This window comes from Vanellus vanellus, assembly GCF_965231255.1.
Source record: "Vanellus vanellus genome assembly, chromosome: 23".
NCBI classification, from domain to species: Eukaryota; Metazoa; Chordata; class Aves; order Charadriiformes; family Charadriidae; genus Vanellus; species Vanellus vanellus.
Genome location: NC_138928.1, coordinates 7,358,744 through 7,378,387, shown reverse-complemented (window position 1 = coordinate 7,378,387; position 19,644 = coordinate 7,358,744). Strand labels below are relative to the sequence as shown.

Below are 19,644 nucleotides of genomic sequence, written 5' to 3'. Positions count from 1 at the left end.
TTGATTCCACCTTAGTAACACACATTCCCATAGCTGCAACCAGATCTGTTGAACAGAAGAAAAAATTGTACGTATAATCAGCCGGATTCGGACTCCAAACATGAGTAGCCCACAACTAGATACGTAGTGAAAATGTTCTCATTAATCCAAATGCAGTGTGATACAAAATTTCCTCCTTCCTCAAGTGTTAGTGGTAATATTGTCTTTGGTGTTTGTCTTGTGCTTTACTGAAGGGGAAATTATCATGGACCTGTCGGGGCGGGGCCAGAGGAGGCACCGGAGATGCTGGGAGGGCTGGAGCCCCTCTGCTGGGAGGACAGGCTGGGAGAGGTGGGGGTTCAACCTGGAGAAGAGAAGGCTCCGGGGAGACCTCAGAGCCCCTTCCAGTGCCTAAAGGGGCTCCAGGAGAGCTGGGGAGGGGCTCTGGGTCAGGGAGGGCAGCGATGGGATGAGGGGGAATGGTTTCACACTGAAAGAGGGGAGATTTAGATGAGATAATAGGAAGAAATTCTTTGCTGTGCAGGCGATGACCCCCGGCGCAGGGTGCCCCGAGAAGCTGTGGCTGCCCCATCCCTGGAGGTGTTCAAGGCCGGGTTGGACGGGGCTTGGGGCAACCTGGGCTGGGGGGAGGTGGCCCTGCCCGGGGCAGGGGGGGGGACTGGATGCTCTTTAAGGTCCCTTCCAACCCAAACCATGTGATTCTACGAGCCTTTCTCAATCTGCTCACTTTCAGAATATTATGAATTTTAACACTTTCAATCCTGGTTCCTGAGCAGTACGTGCAGCCCTCTAACCAATGCAAACAATAGTCAGTATTTTCATTAATTTTGTGGGTTTTTTTTTTTTTTTTTCTGAAGTATTTATTTCAAAGGTAACTCAAGAGCTGTGTTGTTGCATATAACACATGTCTGTTGAGCCATTTTTCCCCAGCATTTATTCATGTCTAAGCCCCTTTGGACTATCTCCAGAAGGAGCCTTTCCTATGTAGCTGTTAGCTCTGCCTCTCTAAATGTAACATCAGGCCCGTGGACAGGGAGAAGATAAATGCTACCACGAGAGAGGGAGGCAGGCCACGCTTTCCGAAATGCCATGTGAATGCAGCTGCAGGGAAAAGCTTGCCAGACGCACGAGGTCCAAAATGCCAGGGTGGACGCGGGTGAGACAAAGCTGCTGAAACTCTTCAGAGGTGGTCAGGGGTGCCCAGGTACCCGGGAGCGCGGGGGGCACGTACCTCTGCTCTTTGTACTGGAAGGTGGAAACATGACTTAGGGGAGCAATTGGGCTCCGAGTACGAATGGGGTCTGAGGCAGCTGCAGTGAGGATGCTCTGCGGCAGTCGGAGCTGTGCTTGTGCGTCTGGTCTGGGGTTGTCCCCCTCCAGCCTTTGGCCGCTGGGCTGCAGCGTGGCCGGGGAGGGGGCGCCGCCGCACGGGCTGCAGGGCGGTGGGAGCTGCCACGCGCGGGGAGAGGGGTCTGGCTCCTCCGGAGCTTTCCCTGTGCGGCTCCGGGTGGCAAAGTGGGAGGTTGCCAGCAGGAGATGAGAGGCAAAATCTCATATCTCAGTAGCCAGATGTGCGGGTATATGGGAGAAGAGAACAGTTGCGGGAATCCTTGCTTGGGAAAAGCAGTGTTTGGATTTTCGGAAGTGGAAGCTGCTATCTGGCTGTTTTTCAGCCTTCTGTGTTGGGCGATCAACAGTCCATATGCCATAAATTCAAAGCTAGAAGGTGCAAAAAAAGTCTGTTTTGAAGAAATATTTGTTAAAGAGTATGGGCGCTAGTACCAGGGTCTCCTGTTATTGTTACCAGCAAGCCTGGAATCCTCCGATATGTAAATGAAGGTAAATAATTGACCCAAGGTGACTTTAGATTTAAAAGTAAAAAGTTCTTTTTTACCTTTGAAATAAAATTAGTTTTTTTTTCAAATAATTGAATTTTGTTATTGATTTCTGTGTTACAAGCTCTCAATTGGACATTAACCTTTTTCTAAGGGTTTGGTTGTTTGGGTTGTTTTGTCTGTTGAAATTTCTTTAAGGTAAATTCAAATTTCAAATGCAATACATGACTGATGTGTTCCAGGAATTCCTCTCTTGGTGCCAGTTTTGGTGGCTCAGGCAAAAAGCTGTTGCTGTGCTGGGGAGATGTGGCGATGGTATCGTTAGCCGAGGGCGCACTTACATCCCCTTGTGTCTCACTGTGCTTTAGATTTGGGAGTGCGGGCCACAGGAGGCCATGAAGGAAGGATGAGTGCAGAGGTGCTGCTCCCTCACCAGGTCCTGGTCAGCTCCTTCCCCGCCCGGCCGGGAGCAGGACAGCACCCACCACAGCAGCAGTGCTGGCAGGCGCCGGCCGATGGCCAGTAGCTCTCAGCGGAGCATGGTCCGAGATGGCTGTGCGTGTGCCGCGGGTGGCCATGCGTATACCTCACGGGTTTCAGTGATGCAGGGGCCGAAACCGCTCCGTTTAGAAAAAACCTTGGGAGGCTGTGATGAGTGTTGATGTACTTATTCCTTGCTTCTTACAGTCATTAGCTCGTATTTTGGAGCTGGCTCCCAAGCCTGGGACACTTCATTGGTTGTGAACTGCAGGTGGTCACTCAGCGCAGGAGTTTATCACTAAATCCCCGTGTCCATGACCTCCACTGAGCTATCGGGACACAGTGTGTACAAACCATAGCTACTTGCTCAACAGGGCTTTGTCAAAGTTAATTGGGTGAAATCTTTGGGGGGAAGAGAGGGTCACAGTGACAAATGTAAACTTGATTACTACTTGGGGATGCCTCAGCACTCTTTGCTAGAAATGATGTGATCCTGGTTTGGGATGGTCTGGTGCTCTGTATGCATTTCCCACACTTTTTATTAAAGTACAGATGGTTTCTAGGATATACAGTGCTTCATGGGGCTACAGAAGCTATAACAAGGCTGGATTTGCGGCGCTTTAAAATTTAGCATGGATTACCAAAGAGTCTTCCCCAACACTGAGAAATCAACTGCTGAGGTTCGTTTTCTGCCCTACAGTGGTATCCTGGACACTCCGAATATCTGAATTTTCCCAGAGGAGGGTAATGTCCTGAATGGGTGGGGATTGTTTTGCTAATCTGTCTTTAATCGCTTCGGCATACGCTAATCTGCTTCTGTAACTGCTGCCATGAATGGTGCTTTCAAGCAGTGGGCAGCAGAGCAGTGATGGAGAGCGATCGGAGGTTTGGGATCCAGTCAACCAGAGGAAGACTCTAATAGGGAAGAAGCAGCTCCAGCACAAGGTGATTGTAACATAACCTTTGTAGTCTCTTGTTTTGTTTTTTCTTTGTGTGCTGACTGATGTTATTAACCTGGCCAGGTGAGCAGCATGCTCATTACAGTAAACCAGTTAAGCTTTGTCGCAGTTGCCAAGCAAACATCACCTCTGATCCTTCCGGCCTCCCCGTGGGGGTCCCAGACCCCCTGGCTATGGCTATGGGCTCTTGCAACCTGCTCTGGGGACTGCAAATCCCTGGGCTCCATCGGGACTGCATCTGCAGGGTGCACTCAGCTCAGTGCATGTCTCCTTCCTCTTGCATATTCTCAATCACAGGTGGAAAAAACATTCTGTAGGACCTTCTGCAGTGGCACTGTTTCTTCACATATGTGAGCGTACGTAGACAAGTTTCTTCCCCGGAAGAGGAGGCAGAAGTAAACCAAATGTTCAACTTTAGCAAAGGTCCTGGACTGAACGCCAGTTGAAGCAAAACCATCCCTAACTCCTTCATACTTCAGTACACCGAAGAGGCTGTAGCAGGGTATGGCCCAGACCCTGGCAGATGTTGTATGGACCCAAATCAGGGAGGAAAAGGCCCTTCTGGAAGGGCTGTACAGCCTAAGGAAAAACACTGTGCAATGAATAAGGAAAGACAAAGTCTGGGGGCGTCAGTGATGGGAACGATTGGTTCCAAAGACAGGTTTTGAGCACAATTTGTGTTCCATGTTTCTTAAGAAGATAAATAGGTGAGTGGTTTTAGTGAGTCCTGAGCTTGAGCTCCTGGCAAGTTACTGTTTTAACTTCCAGCATTGCAAGGTCTGGAGTCTCTACGCAGTAACACAGACCTTTGCAAGCCGTGGTGCTGCCAGCAAACGGATGGTGATGTTGGTGTTTGCTCACATGTGGTAAACACTCCCAGAAATACTTCCTAACTGCAGGTACGCCTCCAACTGTCTGCAGCAGAAGGTTATACAGCACTGACCGGGAGGTGGTAGTGTCTAATTAAAAAGTGTCTTTTTGTAACCAGTTGTAGGATATTGCTGTTTTAATAAAAGATTTCACTCACGTTGTCATGGCAACAGAAGTTTTTGGAAGTAGAAGTGCTCAGTAGCTAAGTTGCTCTAGCCAGCCAGAGGTTGCCATGCTGGATAAAGCGCTTTGGCAGAAGCCAGTGCTCAGCTAGCGGCGGCAAGGTGTCCAAAACACCTTGGTCTGGGCAAGGAGGCAGGAGGCACTGGTATGACCAAACGGGTCCTGTTTGCAGCTGCATGGGGATGTCGGAGCAATGCCTTTAACCGCGTGGATGGCACTGGCACCTCAGCTGCAGCGAAAGCCCTTTGTGTCGGGAGCGCGTCACTAACCCCACAGCTGGCGAGTTTGCAATAGGGTTCGTGCAGTGCCGAGGGAGCGGGCGCTCAGGCTGCCCCAGCAGCGCTGCAGCAAGGTGGAAGGGTGCCGCGGTCCTGCTGACCCGTGGGAGAGGTGTGGGGCAGTGCTGGGGCAGCGCCTCTCCCGCCTCTCGCCTGTCCCCCCTGTCGCCTGTCCCCTGTCGCGCCCAGGCTGGTCCAGGGCAGCAGGAGTGGGCAGGGAGCAGGCAGGAGGAGGCAGCCCCAGTAGATCCCGGAGTTCCCAGCCTGGGCATTCAGGTACGGAGCTTGTGGGATGTTTGCTGCCTCGCGGGAGCCTGCGTGGCTGCGCTGGGGGCTGTCCGAGGACCTGTGCTCCAGGGGAGCCTGGCGTGGCTCCTGGGACTCACCTGGTGCCATAGCTCAAAGTGCTTCAGCAAGTAATTAACAGACAAAATAAACACAGTGGCATGAATCTAAACATACTCTGTTGCGATGTGGGGCTGAGGGACCCGTGCAGCTTTAGCCCTGGCTCTCCAGCATGCTCATTATGTTTGTACTTGCTTCTCTGCTCCAGAAGCTGCAAGAAACCATTCTGCTGTACATAATTTTAATTGCCTGTTATACAATTGCTTTTTTTCTCCATGCCTGTCAAATATATTCTCTGTTCAAAAGTGTAGCTCTCTCATGTGGCATGACCTGTCTGCTAAATTACAATAGGAATAAAAAAATATTGCAGAAAAAAATAATCTAATTATGAAATACAGTGGCATTCTCAATCTCTATTGCCATCTGCAGCCTGTTGTGTTAGGACCAATACAAACAAATCAATAAAACCTGCTGCTTCTCTTATGTTGCCTTTGGCAGTTGTAAGTAGTTTGTGCAGTGTTCATGGGAGCACTCTTGTTTCTCTGGTCTGATGATGTGCTGTCCTCAGCCAGAAGATTTCAGCATTCACTTTTTTTGCAGAATTGCTCTGGGGCTGGGACCTGAAACTGCGCCTGAGAATGGAGAAGGGGGCAGCAATGAAGGAGTTAAAAAGAATTATCAGGGCTGCAGCTTTAACAACGTGGTATGGAGGGCATGAAACTGAGTTTGGTAGGAGGTTCTTTGTCTGGAACACGCCTTGGCAGTAAACAGATATCTGATCTCAGAGGCAATAAGGCATCGGGAGCGCTGGCAGGACTGCAGCCGGCTGTGGTTTCTGGAGGCTGAGCGCAGCCTCCCGCTCCCCACGCTCCGGAGGGTTTGCGGCGCTGGAGCACCGCCTGGCACAGGGTGTCCCTCGAGGTGCTGCCATGCCGGGGGTGGAACTGGTGTGAATGTGTTTCTGTGTCCAAAAATAAACAAACCCTCTTTTCCTAGTTTGACTTTCTTAGACAGCAGAGGGGGTAGCAGAGGATGCAGCGTGGGAGATGAGTGGTACCAAGGATGACAGCCGCTGTCAGAAGGCAGTCCGCATTGTCACCGAGCTGTGCCGGAAGAAGAGCCTGCCTAGCTTGGACCTGGACATTTGCAGGGAATTCCTCCTGCTGCCTTCTGACCAGAGCCTGATTATCTCCGAGCCAGGTACAGTACTCTGGTCCTGTCTGCTGGAGTAGTGCTTGTGGTGCCAACAGCCGGGGGAAGGCAGGAGGACTCTCGCAAGGGGAGGGAAATGTTTTCAAGCCCCGTGTTGGACCTGGGGTCTGGTCTCGGCATGTGTCTCTGTGTGGTTATTTGGCTTTACACATGTTCCACTGTGAAGTTTTGGATGCACGTACTACCTCACCTGTTGATGTGAATGGGTGTAGTCTGACGGGGATAGCTGCGCCGGGGGCAGGCGGGGTGTTACCGGGACATGCGGGTGCGGAGGCGGTTAATGAGATAAAGTTTCTGTGAAAGGTCATTATTTTTTTAAAAACATAGACTCCTGTCCTTTATAAAACAAAAAGCAGTAAAAAGACTGTTTAAGTAACCAAGACAGCAGGAAGGAAAGGCTTGCATGGATTTTTTGTTTACCGGTAAGCGATCCTAATGTACTTTTGTGTGTTTGTTGTACTTTCCCTAAGAACTGCCTGAAGTTGTTCCTTGCCAGCTTGTAGCACTAGGGAGACACACCAGTGTGTCAGTGATGACTCAAGAGCAAGCATACCGCTCTAAGAGCAAAGGGGCATTTCTTAATACAAAGCAGTTCATTTTCTGTACAATTCTGCTCACAGCTCCTTGTTCCGGAGAGGTGGTCTTCTGCTGTAACTTCAGAAGACATTGGCAGAGGGAGTTTACATCCCAGGCTTAAATGCTGAGGAGCAAAAAACAAAATGCCATGCTTTTTAGCATTATTGATAACAAGCTGTAAGTTGTTTGTGTATTACAACAGTTGCATAGAGGGCGTCTGAAGGTTTCTGGCGATAGTGATTTACCAACCCAGCCTGATTTCACAGCGTAAGTTTTCAGTAACTTTTCTTCTCTCCTTCAGAGGAGACCTGTGGAGAGCTCACGTGCGGCACAGTAGCCCGTCAGTCCCTCTCCAAAGCTTTCTGCCTCATCTTGCTTCAGCTCCTCCTGCCCCTCTCCGCTGGCGTCTCGCGCTGGGACGCGACTGGTGCCCGGGGCACACTGGCGGCGCTGGTTTCACTGGGCATCTTCCGTCTGTTTGCTCGCAGTGGTGCTGCCACTGCTGTTTTACCGGTGCGTCCAGCCCAACACCTCCATTTCACACCCTGCTCTGCTTATGACTTAACCGTCAGCTTAAAACGCTGTTGCTTTATACCTGTGTGCTCTGAAGGCCTCTTACCGCTGCGGGTACCGTCCTTATGCGTTGCCACCAGTGCAGCTGTTCCCTCTATTGCAAATAACCTACTGCATTGCTTCCCATTTTTTTACCTGGGTACCCAGGTTTATGTTTTCCTGACTCTGTGCAGCAGCAATACCCGTACTGCTCCTGTTCTGTCAGCCCTGATATGACAGACAGTTGCCTGGCATTTGTGTATGCAGCCTGTTCAGGACCCCATTTTCAGGTCGTGATCACGTCATCATGCGCCTTTAACGTCTCAAATGTTTGTCTGCTCTGATCTCTGGTTGGAGTGTCAGCCTCTCCCCCAGTGCCCCGGGCAAGTCGTGCCGGGCTGCCTGGCAGCACTGGGCGCATTAACAGCTATTACTGTTGTCTCTGCTCTGCACGAGTGGGACCGTTTTTATGTCTAGACAGCGCTGAGGACACCATTTGGGCCCAACGGGTAGTAATATTTCTCAAATGCCTGGATGTAAAGCTGCTCCAGCAAGGGGAACAGCTCTGCATTAAGTGTTAACTAATATGACAGTCGCGGTGGTAAGATACCTTTCCCATTAGTGTTGTTCTAATTATCTGCATTTGTGCTTTGTCCATTTTACACTGAAGACTTATGTTAAGCAGATTTGCTGTTGGCTGCCTGGAGTCCTATGTTCAGATCTATCGGGTCCTTCCTCACAAAGATACGCAAATAAAATGCGAGGTTGTGCGAAGATGAATGGTGACAGGGCTGAGACGGGGAGCCGTGCCGGTACCCACAGGGGAGCCGGAGGAGCCGTGCAGCGCCAGCTCTGGGCAGCGCAGCCCCGGCAACCCAGATCCGAAGTTGGCTGGAGTAAAATTGGCCCTATTTGTCATCATCTTGTGAAGTCAACAGCTTCTCTGTCACTTTGTTACCTCCTGGATAAATCTGTTAGCTAATGGCTAAATCAGCTTGGCTTGCCAAGTGTCTCGATGAAGTTCGCATTGTTTGTGAGTGGGCAGACGGGAGCTCTCTAATGCTGCCACGGCTGGCAGCCGCCGCTGCTCCTGCACAGCTCTGCTTCCAGCAGACCCCGAGAGGTGGTTTGGTTCTTACTGGTGTTTCACATAGTGATGGAGAGCAGTATCTTCTGGGGATGCTGTGGAGTTGCAAAGAAATTAGCCAACTATTGCTAGGCTTCTTGAAGGGCATCTGACAGTGAATATAAAAACATTACTGAGTAGTTTATGTAAGAATATGCCAGAATATGGTTTTATGCAGTGATTTTTTTTTTTTTAAACCATTTTGGACGGAATGTGGAAAGTGCTACTGTGTATGAAGTAGATGCTCCTCTGTTTTCTGTACTTCGGGTTATGTAATAGCTGATTCTCCTACTTAAAGTCTATAAGAGAAATACAGCTGCAGCGTTCCTCCAGTGTGCCATACACACTGTGCACTTGGCAAAGGAGCACTGCAGGCTGCTGCTGCTGCTAGTAATCCAGCAGCTAAATATGTCAGAAAAATAAGGTATTTGGATGAGGAGGATTTTGGTATTGCTGCGTCAGTGGATATGCGAGGGTGAGCTTTGCTTGCAGTTTGGCCCGTGGCAGTGCCAGGAATAGAACTGGTCTCTTGGCTGTGGGCCCTGAGATCGAGCAAGATGCAGCATCCTTTTGTTGTGCCTATCTAAAATCCTCCCCCGTAGCTCCCTCCATCTGATAGCTCTCTTCCCTGCCAGTCCTCAGCTGTTGTGCAGTGATGCTGTGAGTGTGACTCGTACGCAGGCATGAGCTGTAGACAGTGCAATGCCTGTGATATAGGGACAATATTTACCACTGCGGTGATGTGCCTTAAATAAATGGATACATTGCTTCTCAGCCCTGGAGGTGCAGTGAGCACTCTAGGATATAGCACACTCAGAAAATTTGTGGACGAGCCCTACTGAAGTGCCAAAGTACTTGGCTGATGATGCAGGGAAGCCCATGCTGCCCAGTTCCCACGGGAGCGCTGCCCTGGGCACAGCGAGCCGCACCGCGTCACCCGGTCCCTCTGCCTGTGGGATTGGAGCTGCTTGTTGGAGAGCAACACGCTCCAGGGTCTTTGGGAAACAGGGTGCTGAGTCCTGCTCCCCAGGGCCCACTACGGGCTCCTGCGGTGGAGCGCTCTGCCCTACTGCTCCTGCCCGGGGCGGCTCCTGGGGGCAGGGAGCGCGTTGTCCTTCCTGCGGGCAGCTCGGCTCCAGCCTGCCAGCATCCCTGGGGACCGGGCAGCACCTCGTGCCCCACACAGCTCTTGCCACCATGCAGTGTGCTGTGTGCTTGTCTGCACGGTCAGGTTGTTGCACAGTTCGGACTGAATTGCGTTACAGACTAACTCGGTCCCATCGTTCACCTGAACCAGTTCCCGTGGCTGCGCAGTGCTGGGTCGGGCTGCGGGCAGAGGCTGCCAGCCGGGACAGGGAGGTTGTGCCGACAGGGGATGGCGCAGGAGAGGGGAGCTTGGCTCCACAGAGGGGTTTAAAGACAAAATGGTCATTCTGAGAGGAACATGTGGAGCTGATGGAGAGTGGCTGGAGCCTGCGGCTGGTGATGCTTGCTGACTGTGCGTGGGAGTTTACACCAGGATCAGAGCACATCCAGGAGCAAACCCCTGGGTTTGATTTCTAGCTCCAGCACTACTATGTTGCGACTTTCTTTAAATAACACGTTGGGCTCTTTTGCCTCAGTGTATCCATTTGTGAAAAGCTTCGCTGCCCTGTAGAATAAGCACAGGGTACAAGGGGTGATGTGCAAGGGTGTTGCAGTTTTTACCCAGAAAGTCACTGTAGGATTGTGTGCGCAGCAGTCCCTGTTGATCTCGGCACAGTGCGTGTACCCTCCCCAAACCCTTCCGTAGGCACCAGTTCACCCCAGCAAAACACTCTACTGCCTTCCTATTGCAGGACATGAAACCTGAAGTGAGAGGAAGAAGGACAGCTGGGGGAAATGCAAAACCAGAAGAGACTTGACAATAATTCTGTTTCCCAGCACACTTTGTCAGCTGTCCTTCTGTGCTCTAATCCCACAGTAATTCAGAGCACATTTAGTGTTTTGTCCTTTGTGTGAACTGTTCTTTTTAAACTTCATGATGCAGGCAGTACATCTTGTACAGCACTGAACACCCTCCTGGCACTTTGCAAATACTATTAAAATGTTAAACCCACAAGTACATAAGTGTTCTTGCTGCAGGCAGAAAAAGGGGTGAATTTTTGTGCAATAGGGTTTTTTTCACTGTAGAAATATTGATGTGGAAAGATCACTTTTACATGGAGAAATTGCTTCTGGAGTATTTTTCTTGGAAAAAATTATCCCGTGATAGGATAGTTTGACAAATGGGAAAATTGCTGCCATGACCATTGACTGATATGGGATGCCTACAGTCACTACCGATGAAACACAGGCAAGTCTGGAATTTGCTTACCAGCTGTAATAACACACTTTTCTGAATCACCGTTAAAAGAGTATTTTAAGTAAATATGACAGTGAACATGTTTAAAGCCACCCAGGCAAAGCTAATATTAATCACTGAAGCTTATGTTTCCGGAGGCCAGGCATGTGAGGAGCAGCACCTCGGGGCAAAGATCTTTCTTATCACGGAGTAATGTACTTGCAAAACGGATCTTGCCTTCTTCTGCGAGCGTCTGGTCCACCAGCAGGAAAAGAGCTATATGTAGCACATTTGCTCTCTAGCTCAAGTAAAACAGGTTTGTCCTCTGATCCCAAAGGTTTCAGGTTCAAACCTTGCTACCAGAGGAAGGTTTGCAAAACTGTATTAGAATAAGGTTGAAACCAGCATCATAAATCTAGGAAAAATGGACTATGTAGCCTGCCTATGAACATGTGTCTCTGTATTAAGTGTGTGGATCTATGACTCTACAGCTGCCTCTGGCTTTGCACTGTGATGGTCCCGGTGAATAAAACGCACCTTTGGAGCTGTGTGGAGTGTGTGTGTGTAGGGGCTCTGTAAGTACCTCTGCACAGAAGCAGCTTTGCGTCTGCCTAATTGCTGTTGGTTGATTCATTCCTGAAGCCGTACAGGGAGGCTGAGCGTGTCTGTAGGTTTTTTTGCGGACCTCGGAGCCTATTCCAGTGCAGCTGCAGTAGCCTCATGCATAGTCAGGGACCAGCATCTCAAACTCCATAGAAACAGGCAGGCAGATTGCTGCGGGTGTTAATTGAGTGTGCGAGCAGGCTGAGGACAGTGACCAGGACTGAGCTGAGGAGCAGATACTGCTTTGGTAAGTCCACATTTCTGAAGTTACTTTGTTATTTTTTTTGCCCTTCTGCGTAATAATGGCCCCTCTTTCCCTTAACAAACATTTTGCTTCAGCAGTTTCTGTCTTTGCCGTTGAAACATTTTCTTCTGCTTTCAGTATTCTCCCTCCGTTTCACTGAAGCCAAACATGTGCTTTAGCTGGTTCAAATCAGGGCATAGCCTGACTCTGATCTTCCCCCTTGTTTTGCGGGATGACTCCGAGAAGCTGATATTTCTGTGTTTGCAGGTGTTTGTTGCTTGACAGCTTTGCTTTGCTGAAGTCATACCGGTGCAATGTGCGCAGCCTGCTGCACATGCCATGTATCGCTAACAGTCATACAGCCTCACATGTGTGCGTTCATTGTTCAGAGATAAAAACAGAACCCTAACTGGATCTCATGTCTGATACAATTTTTCATTTAACTATAGTTTCAACCGTCCTTGCTTTTCTTACCTGTTTCTTCTTCTTACTGTTCACGTTTCTAAGTACAACTGCATATTCTTCCTTAGGACCCCAGCTTTCCATCTCATGCTGGTTAGGTAGCTTTTTCTAGCTTTAATATTTGTTATTTCTTTTTCAAAGATGGTAATATATATTTTTCCTTCCTATCTGTGTACTGTAAAAGCAGGAAGCTTGTCTGTAACAGCCCGTATTGTTTCAATCCAGTGGACTCACTAACATAACAGTCACTTATGCTGGCAGTGGTTTGGGCAGATGCAATTTGTCTCTCTGCCATGCATTGTCTTTAATTATACTTGTACATTGCAAAATGGCATCCTAGAGGGACAGAGAAGGGATATTTCAAGTGACCGTAAATTAACTGTATATTTTCCGTGTCTCTGGAAAAAAGAAAGTTATCCTGCAGGATGTCTTGTACACAGTGAACTGCAGGTGCTAATTAAGGCCGCCTTTGTATTTAGTCCAGTTTGTTATGCTGTAGCAGGTTAGTGTTTGACAACATCACAGGAAATTATACAGTGAAGACTAAAGGCAGGGTGCCAGAAGCTCAGTGCATACAAGCCTTTCAAAACCATCATTAAGACATACAGTCCTAGAGCATTTGGTTCCATGGAATAATAATTGCCCAGAAATTCTAGCGCAGCAGTGCCTCTGGTAATGTAAGTATTACTCTGATTTTCTACGCATGTTTGTAGCTGCTGCAAAGAAATGCATGTGCTCTTGTAACAACACAGTGTTAGGTGAGCACAGCGAGCTCCTCCTTTGCATTCTTGCCGTACGCAGTACTTCATCTCTTGGACATCTGTGAGCATTTGCTCAGAGTTATTTGAGCTCAGTTCTGCATCTGGTCAAAACGCTCATGCTAAAAGGCTTCTGAGTGGCGTGGCATGGAGCCATACGAGTTGTTGGAAAAGGGAAAAAGGAATCTCAGAATCCATTTAATGAATCTGTAGGATGAGGCAGTCCAGCCTGCACGCGTGGCTGCTGCGTACTACGTTTTAGGGGTTAAAGATCTCTGTCTTTCTTACCGGCTAATGGAAGCAGCAGCAGCTAATTACAGGAGCAGAGCCATTCAGGGAGGAAGTTCCCTGGTCATTCAGCAGAGCTTGAACAAAGAAATGCTCTTTTCATAACTGCTGCATTCCCGGGTGGGCAGCGCGGGGTCTCGGTCCCACATGGCTGGTCCCACGCGGCCGGTCCCACGCAGGTCTGCGAGTGGGCGGCTGGGGGACCCTTCCCGGCTGCTCCGCACCCGCACGGAGATGGCTTCAAACAAGCCCGTGCTGTTTGCCATGCAGACCAGACTGTCTTTGTGAGCCAGGTATTATCAGCATGACAAGTCGAGAGAGAGGGAGAAAGAGGGCATGACATGGGCTTACATGGTCATACCGGGTTTAGAGATGGCTTTAATTGGCAGCCTGACCTCCTGAGGACACAGATCTGTGTATCACCCAGTCTTTGCAGCATCGGGAGCCAGGGGAGTTCTGGATGAATCCTGCATCCCTTGGTTTGGGTTTGCTGTGGGGCAGGTCCAGGCAATGAAGCTCTTCCATCATGCTTTCATGTAGCCAAGGAAGCCCCTTGCGCTGGAGGGGCTCCATGTCCCGGGGGGACACTCAGCTGAAGGAAAGCCTCCGGAAAGCTTTCTGGGCTGTCTTGTCCCACACTTGGGACCTTCTGTCCTCCCCTGGCTGAACACTGCTTTTTTGGGTTCTCAAGCTGTGTCGTCTCGCCTGCCCTGGACCGCAGGGCTGGGGATGCCCGGGCACCCGTGGGATGGGATCAGTGCTCGCGCAGGGCTTCACCCTCCTGGGCTGCAGGATGGGATGGGAAGAGACCCGATTCTGCTCCCAGGCAAGCTTTATCCTGAGTTCTTTTCAGGTTGGGCTGATTTTAGGGATTTTTTTGAACTAAAATGGAGTCACAGAGAGAGCTGCAGGGAAGTGTTTTCCCAAACTGAACCCCACTGTAGACGGCAAGCCCGGACGCTGACGCGCTGTGGAGCCTGGCCACTCTGAGCTCACACAACAGTCTTTGGCTTGACCAAGTTTTTGAAGGGAAATTTTAATGTCCAGGGTCTTTGGTCACTTAAGGGAGACAGCATGGCTGTGAGAAGCTTTTGTTTGCATTCCATCTTGAAACGCAATTGTATTTCTACATCCCAGAAGCGTCCACATTGTGGTGTTTTGCTCTCTTGCCCACCTCTGCTCAGCTTCAGCAGGTCTGGACAGAGACTTCCCTCCATGTGGAACAGCCCCAGCGAGGCGTCCCTGGCACATCTTCTGTGCTCGGCTCAGGTCCTGTGTGTACGGGGTCACATCATGGGAGGAGGAGGATGCTCAGTGTCAGTCATTTAACCTCAGCCCAGGGGCACCGTGTGTGTTCAGCACTGCTGGGTCATTTACAGATGTTGCTACATCATATTGTGATAAAATGTCATGGGATTAGCACACAGCTATGTACTATAATTATATGCAGTGTGGCTTATAAATAGTTCATTAGATTGTCATCAGTTAGGCATAAAGCAATGACAGCTCTTACTATCTCATTTATAATACTCTAGAGAACAGTTGATTAAGACACAAAGTGACCTAAATCACTGGGGAATGTTTCCTTCAGTTTGGAACAATCTTTTTTCTTTTTTTGTCACTTTTGATAACAGAAATGCTGCATTGCTGACAGCTCAAATTTCCCCTTCTGGCTGCACACGCCAACAAAAGTTTGAGAAACAAATGTGCCTTTGATGCTGCCTGGAGTGAAAGGCCGAATCGGCAGGTCAATAACCACTGAATACCAACATATTTGGTCTTCAGAAGCCTTTGGTCAGTCTCCTCCCATCCAGCTGTTCTGCCAGGACACGGCCATTTTAATATGTATTAGTTATTTTCTCTGGGTATTGATATGGGCCCCTCGGCACTGCGTGCGAAGCCCGAGTTGCTGGTGGGCACAGCGACGGTGGAAGAAGGGAGTTTCATCCCCAGGTCACAGCTGGGGAGCACAGGCTGAGGATGGGTTAAGGGCCCGTCTGTACCGTCTGTTCCAGATGTTACCGTGACTTGCGCTGCACAGCAAGTGTGACTGCTGTGTCCGTCGCTTTTCTGAACGCCCCGCGGCCAGGGTGATACGTGGCATGTTAACCCTGTCTCCGGTTCTGACCTCGGTGTTTTAATGCATTTTGGCCGGATCTTCCCACCCAGACAGATTTGAGATTTCTTTTCTGTTTCTAATCCATGTCAGCCATGAACTGATCTGGGTTTTTAAAGATGTTCAGCTTATGTGGGCTTTCACTGAGCAACACGTCACCTTCAGTCTGAAGGAGGTGACTAAGGGAAAGGAATGGGCTGTCTTTTTTGAAGCTTGAAAGTCTGATTTTCTTTCCTCCATAGAAGATGGCCCTGGATCCAAAAAGTCCCGTGGCTGGAAATAACTTTTTTTTTTAGAAAAAGGTTGTAGGCACAGGAGTGTCTGACTTGCGGTGGTCAGTGAGCAAACGTCTCTAAGGGGAGGGTGGCTGCCCTGCGCCCTGCGTGTTCGGTGCGCAGGAGGCGCAGACTGTTCTGCCTAACGCAGTCCAAACTGCAGCTGATTGCGGACTACTTCAGACTTCTTCAACCTGCTTGCCATTGTGATTGCCGCAGTCTAAATGAGCAAAGAACTGAGTATATCTTACCACAAAAATTCAGCGATTCCTGTGGCAATCCCTCTGTCACATGTATTTGGTGTTATTGCTTAGCAGAGATTTCGCTGAGCTCTTGTTAAGGTTGCACAGTATTTCTGGGTTGTGTTTTGGCTGTCCAGAACCTGATATGGTGGAGGCTTCTCCTGTATGTAGTAGGCATGAAGATGTCTTTTGCTTGTCAGCTATTTATGATCCTTTGCTTTTTTTTGTTTTGGTTTGGGGTTTTTTTGCAATTAAATCTTTATTCTATTTCAGTGAGCAAAGCACAAGCTCCAGGCTACCGCGTTCTCCTCTTACGTTGCATTCCTTTGTTTGGAGTGTTACGCATTTTGATATGTATGTGTTTATATTTTCTTTTTTTATTATATATATATACATATGTGTAAAGTACCTCATTGTCGACTCTGCACTTGAAAATCACCTTTGGTGTCTCCCTCTGAATTATTCTGTTCAGATTTTCATCTGCTTTTTTAAACTCAGCCTGGGGGACCAGTGCACCTCCCTCTGCTGTATCTGGGTGCGTTTACTGTCTCTTCCCCAGGTGATAAAAGTACCAAACCACAAATTGAAAAACTCCAGGTAGTAAAGGGTACGATAGCCTCTGTTTTCCCCACGTTTTCTCTGTTTAATGCACTTTAGCCTAATCAGCTGACTCAGACCATCAGGTGTGAAGGTCCCTCCCGAGGCACCGGGCACTGGGACGCAGCGAGGACGAGGACGGCAGACGCGTTGCCCTCCCCGAGGGAGCGAGCAGCTCGCAGCCCCCACCTGCACGCCCGCTTCCTCCAAGCTGAGACATGGCAGGAGCTTCAGCTGTAGCCTGGCTACGTAAGCAGAAATGAAAACAGCTCGCTCTCCTTCTTGTGGGCAGTGCACAATGCAGGTAACTGCTTGGGGGGTGTCCCAGGACAGTCTCCATCACAGCACGGGGGAACCGAGTTGGGTTTTCCACACCCAGGCTGCTCCTTGCAGCTGCAGCTGGAGCTGCTGGAATAGTACTTTATTCCATGTGCAAATTTATTGCTTAAATGTTTTCTCCTTAATTATAATTTGAACTGGAATTTATAAAATTTGGGAATTTGTAAGTACTGTCACTAACAAGCTGATAACTGGTTTCCAGGACAACAAATTACACAACTGTTAAAGGAGCAAAACTTTGCATTAAGTTGTCCATGTCTCATGTTCTAGTTATTCTCCCAGCCATAGAACTGTGTCCCCTAAAGAATTACAGTAAGTAGTGAAAAAATCCCTGGCATTGCTTAATGAAGGAAGTTTTGTCTGGACTGGAGTTATGAGGTTGCTGTTTGCACTTGCACCATAGATCATAGTTGCTTGAAACTCGAGATCCCTGCCAGGTCTCCTTATGAAGCAGGTTGTCTTCATACTTAACGTGCAATAATGAGATGGTTTGAATTTTATAATCTTATATAATTACTCTCAAAATAGCTTCTGATTCATCCTTGCCTTTGAAGCTTATAGTTTGCATTCCAGTAAGCTCTTGCAGGGCAGGAACCCTGTGGTAGCAGCAAATTAATTTTTAAGTTTTTTTCTAACTGAAACTTTGGCATAGACAGTTGAGTGTTCGTGTCTCTGTCTTCCTATAATCCGTTGCATAGCTGGGTGTGCAGAGGAGACGAGGGGGCTCTGCCTGGGCTCCTGTGGAGCCGTGCTGGCAGGAAGGAGCTGGTGGGAGCTGATAGTGTGAGACTCCGTGTCCGGGGGCTGAGGAAGCACGTGAACAGGATAAATCTCCTTCTAGCTTCGTACAGGAGGAAGGTTGAGTTTGCAGAGCCTCCAAGGGGACATTTCAGAGACTTTGTGAATGTTTCCTCTCAGAACATCTGCAGTGTTCATCTCATGAGCAGTTCCGCCCCTCTGCTGGGGGTTTGCTGTTGAGCTACTTATGATGAACTGAGTGTGAAAGTTCTCTGCGTGTAAAGCAGTCCGTGAAAACTCTCCCTGCTTTCACATTGCTTTCAATTCACTTTCATTGTGCTGTCTTCAGCGGAATTACTTGTGGCTGATGTAGAGTAACAAAACAAGATTTGAGTATGCTCTGCAGCAAAAAGCAGCTGAAACCGCTGCTTGCCTTCACTGGGAGAAACACTGCAAAGTGTTTCTTTGCTGTGGGAGCGCACACGGTGCAGGCGTCTCTCAGGGTGTCTGCATATTTCTTAACATTCTGCTGCACTGGGCGGCTGAGAGGAATAATCAGTGACTCCTACATTACCAAGAGACAAAACCACCCTGATTTGTTTCTTTCTGGATCAGTCGTGGTACCAACTATTTCTGTGACTTTGTTTTCCTCTCCCACGTGCTCTATGGATGCGGCACTGTCCTCGGGCAGGTGGTGGACACCTGAGAAGCAGCCAAGCTCCTGTTGGTGTGAGCGGGGTGTCCGTAGGTGCAGGTAGAGCCTTAATGACATCTGGCACTTGCTCCTGCTGCTGGGGTCACTCCCCGGATAGGGGCAGCTTGGAGGGTCTAAGAAGACGGGCTCGTAACCTGTGGAGCTGCAGGTGACAGATATCCCCAGCGCTCTCCGGGGCTTGGTGGCCGACTCGCAGCCCTTATTGCCACCCACAGCATGAGATAACGTCTGAGGGACGACGGAAACTCTGCTCAATCCATAATTGTTTTCTGACCCGGTCCTTTAACATCTGCTGAGAACTTGATGAAGTGTTTTCCCCTCGCTAGCAACTCACACCTCTGTGATCTTGTTAGAGCAGCAGCCCCTGCTGCAGTGCTTCGCAACGCGTCCAGCTCCTGTGCTCTTAGGCTGCTTGTGAGAAGCAAATTGACTGCAGTGAGACTTTGAAGTGACAGCTGCTAATGACTTGTCTAGCTCAAGAATATTTCAGGACATGTTCCTATAGCTCATAGCTGCCTAGAGAACACAGCCAGTAAATCAAGAAGAGAAGTGTTGCTGAAGTTGCAAATGACAACCAAATGGCAGCGAGTAGGCCTGAAGATGTAGCAATGAAGACATCAGCAGGCCTGGCACGCTGGACGCAGTCCCAGCAGACAGAGGCCATTAGTGAGCAGGCATGCAGTGCTTCCCTCTCGCAGCCGTCTTCGCTGCTGACCCCAGTGCCCCCGTAGCCGCGGGCTCTGTTAGATAGAGCTGCCTCCTGATGCAAGAACTGAAGCTGTCTTGGGTGACAGGGACAGTCAGATCGTTATTATTTGCTCTGTTACCAATCCACGGCCGTGGCCTGCGTGGGGAGGGGATGAGGAGCTGCCTGAGAACTACAGACTGCTGCACTGCAGCTCATCTCTGCTCAAATGCAGCATTTCACGATTTATAAGATGGCCAGTTTCTTCTTCAAAATTCCTGTTGCACAGTGCTCTGCTTGCTGCCGCACTCCTTGGTGCCTCGCGGGGTTTGTTCCGCGCTGTGTGCCCAGAGGGGTCGGTCCCTTCCTCCGCTGCAGTTCGTGTGTTGGTTCTGGCTGTGGTGCTGCTGGATGCTCTGCTGCTGCGCTGGTTTAACGTTCGGTTTCTGTTCCATCCAGTCCCTGCTCCTTCCTCTGTAAAGCTTGAAGCTGAATGGCATCACTAAATAAACGTCTATAGCTAGGATTTAATGGAAACATCTTCCTTTTCCACTGCTGTTGTCCTGTACTCCCCTCCGCCCCCGCCCCAGGTGTCTGAGATTCACCACAGTTTCTCATGCCCAATTTCCAGCCCTCAGCTAATCAGACTTACATTGCTGATGCTTCTCAATTGAGAGAAAATTAGATCAGCAGTTGGTGGGTGCCTCACGTGGTCTTTCGTAGCCCCAGAGCTGCCTGTCTTCTCCTCCAGCAGTAACTCATAGTAATCCATCATTTGAATGCGTGATCTCTACAAAGCCCTACAGAAATAGAACAATATATTCTCACAATCACTGTTGCAAC

General features: G+C 49.3%; 1 protein-coding gene across 1 annotated transcript in view; it reads left to right on the top strand.

Annotated features, from left to right (window-relative positions):
* Window positions 1-5,996: 5,996 nt before the first annotated feature.
* SYT6 (synaptotagmin 6) overlaps window positions 5,997-19,644 on the top strand; it is a gene marked incomplete at both ends in the record, with an annotated part of 37,353 nt that continues 23,705 nt past the window's right edge. The window contains one exon of the mRNA XM_082494551.1: window positions 5,997-6,150. Within this exon, the coding sequence (XP_082350677.1) occupies window positions 5,997-6,150 (154 nt within the window). The remainder of the gene's footprint in view (window positions 6,151-19,644) is intronic.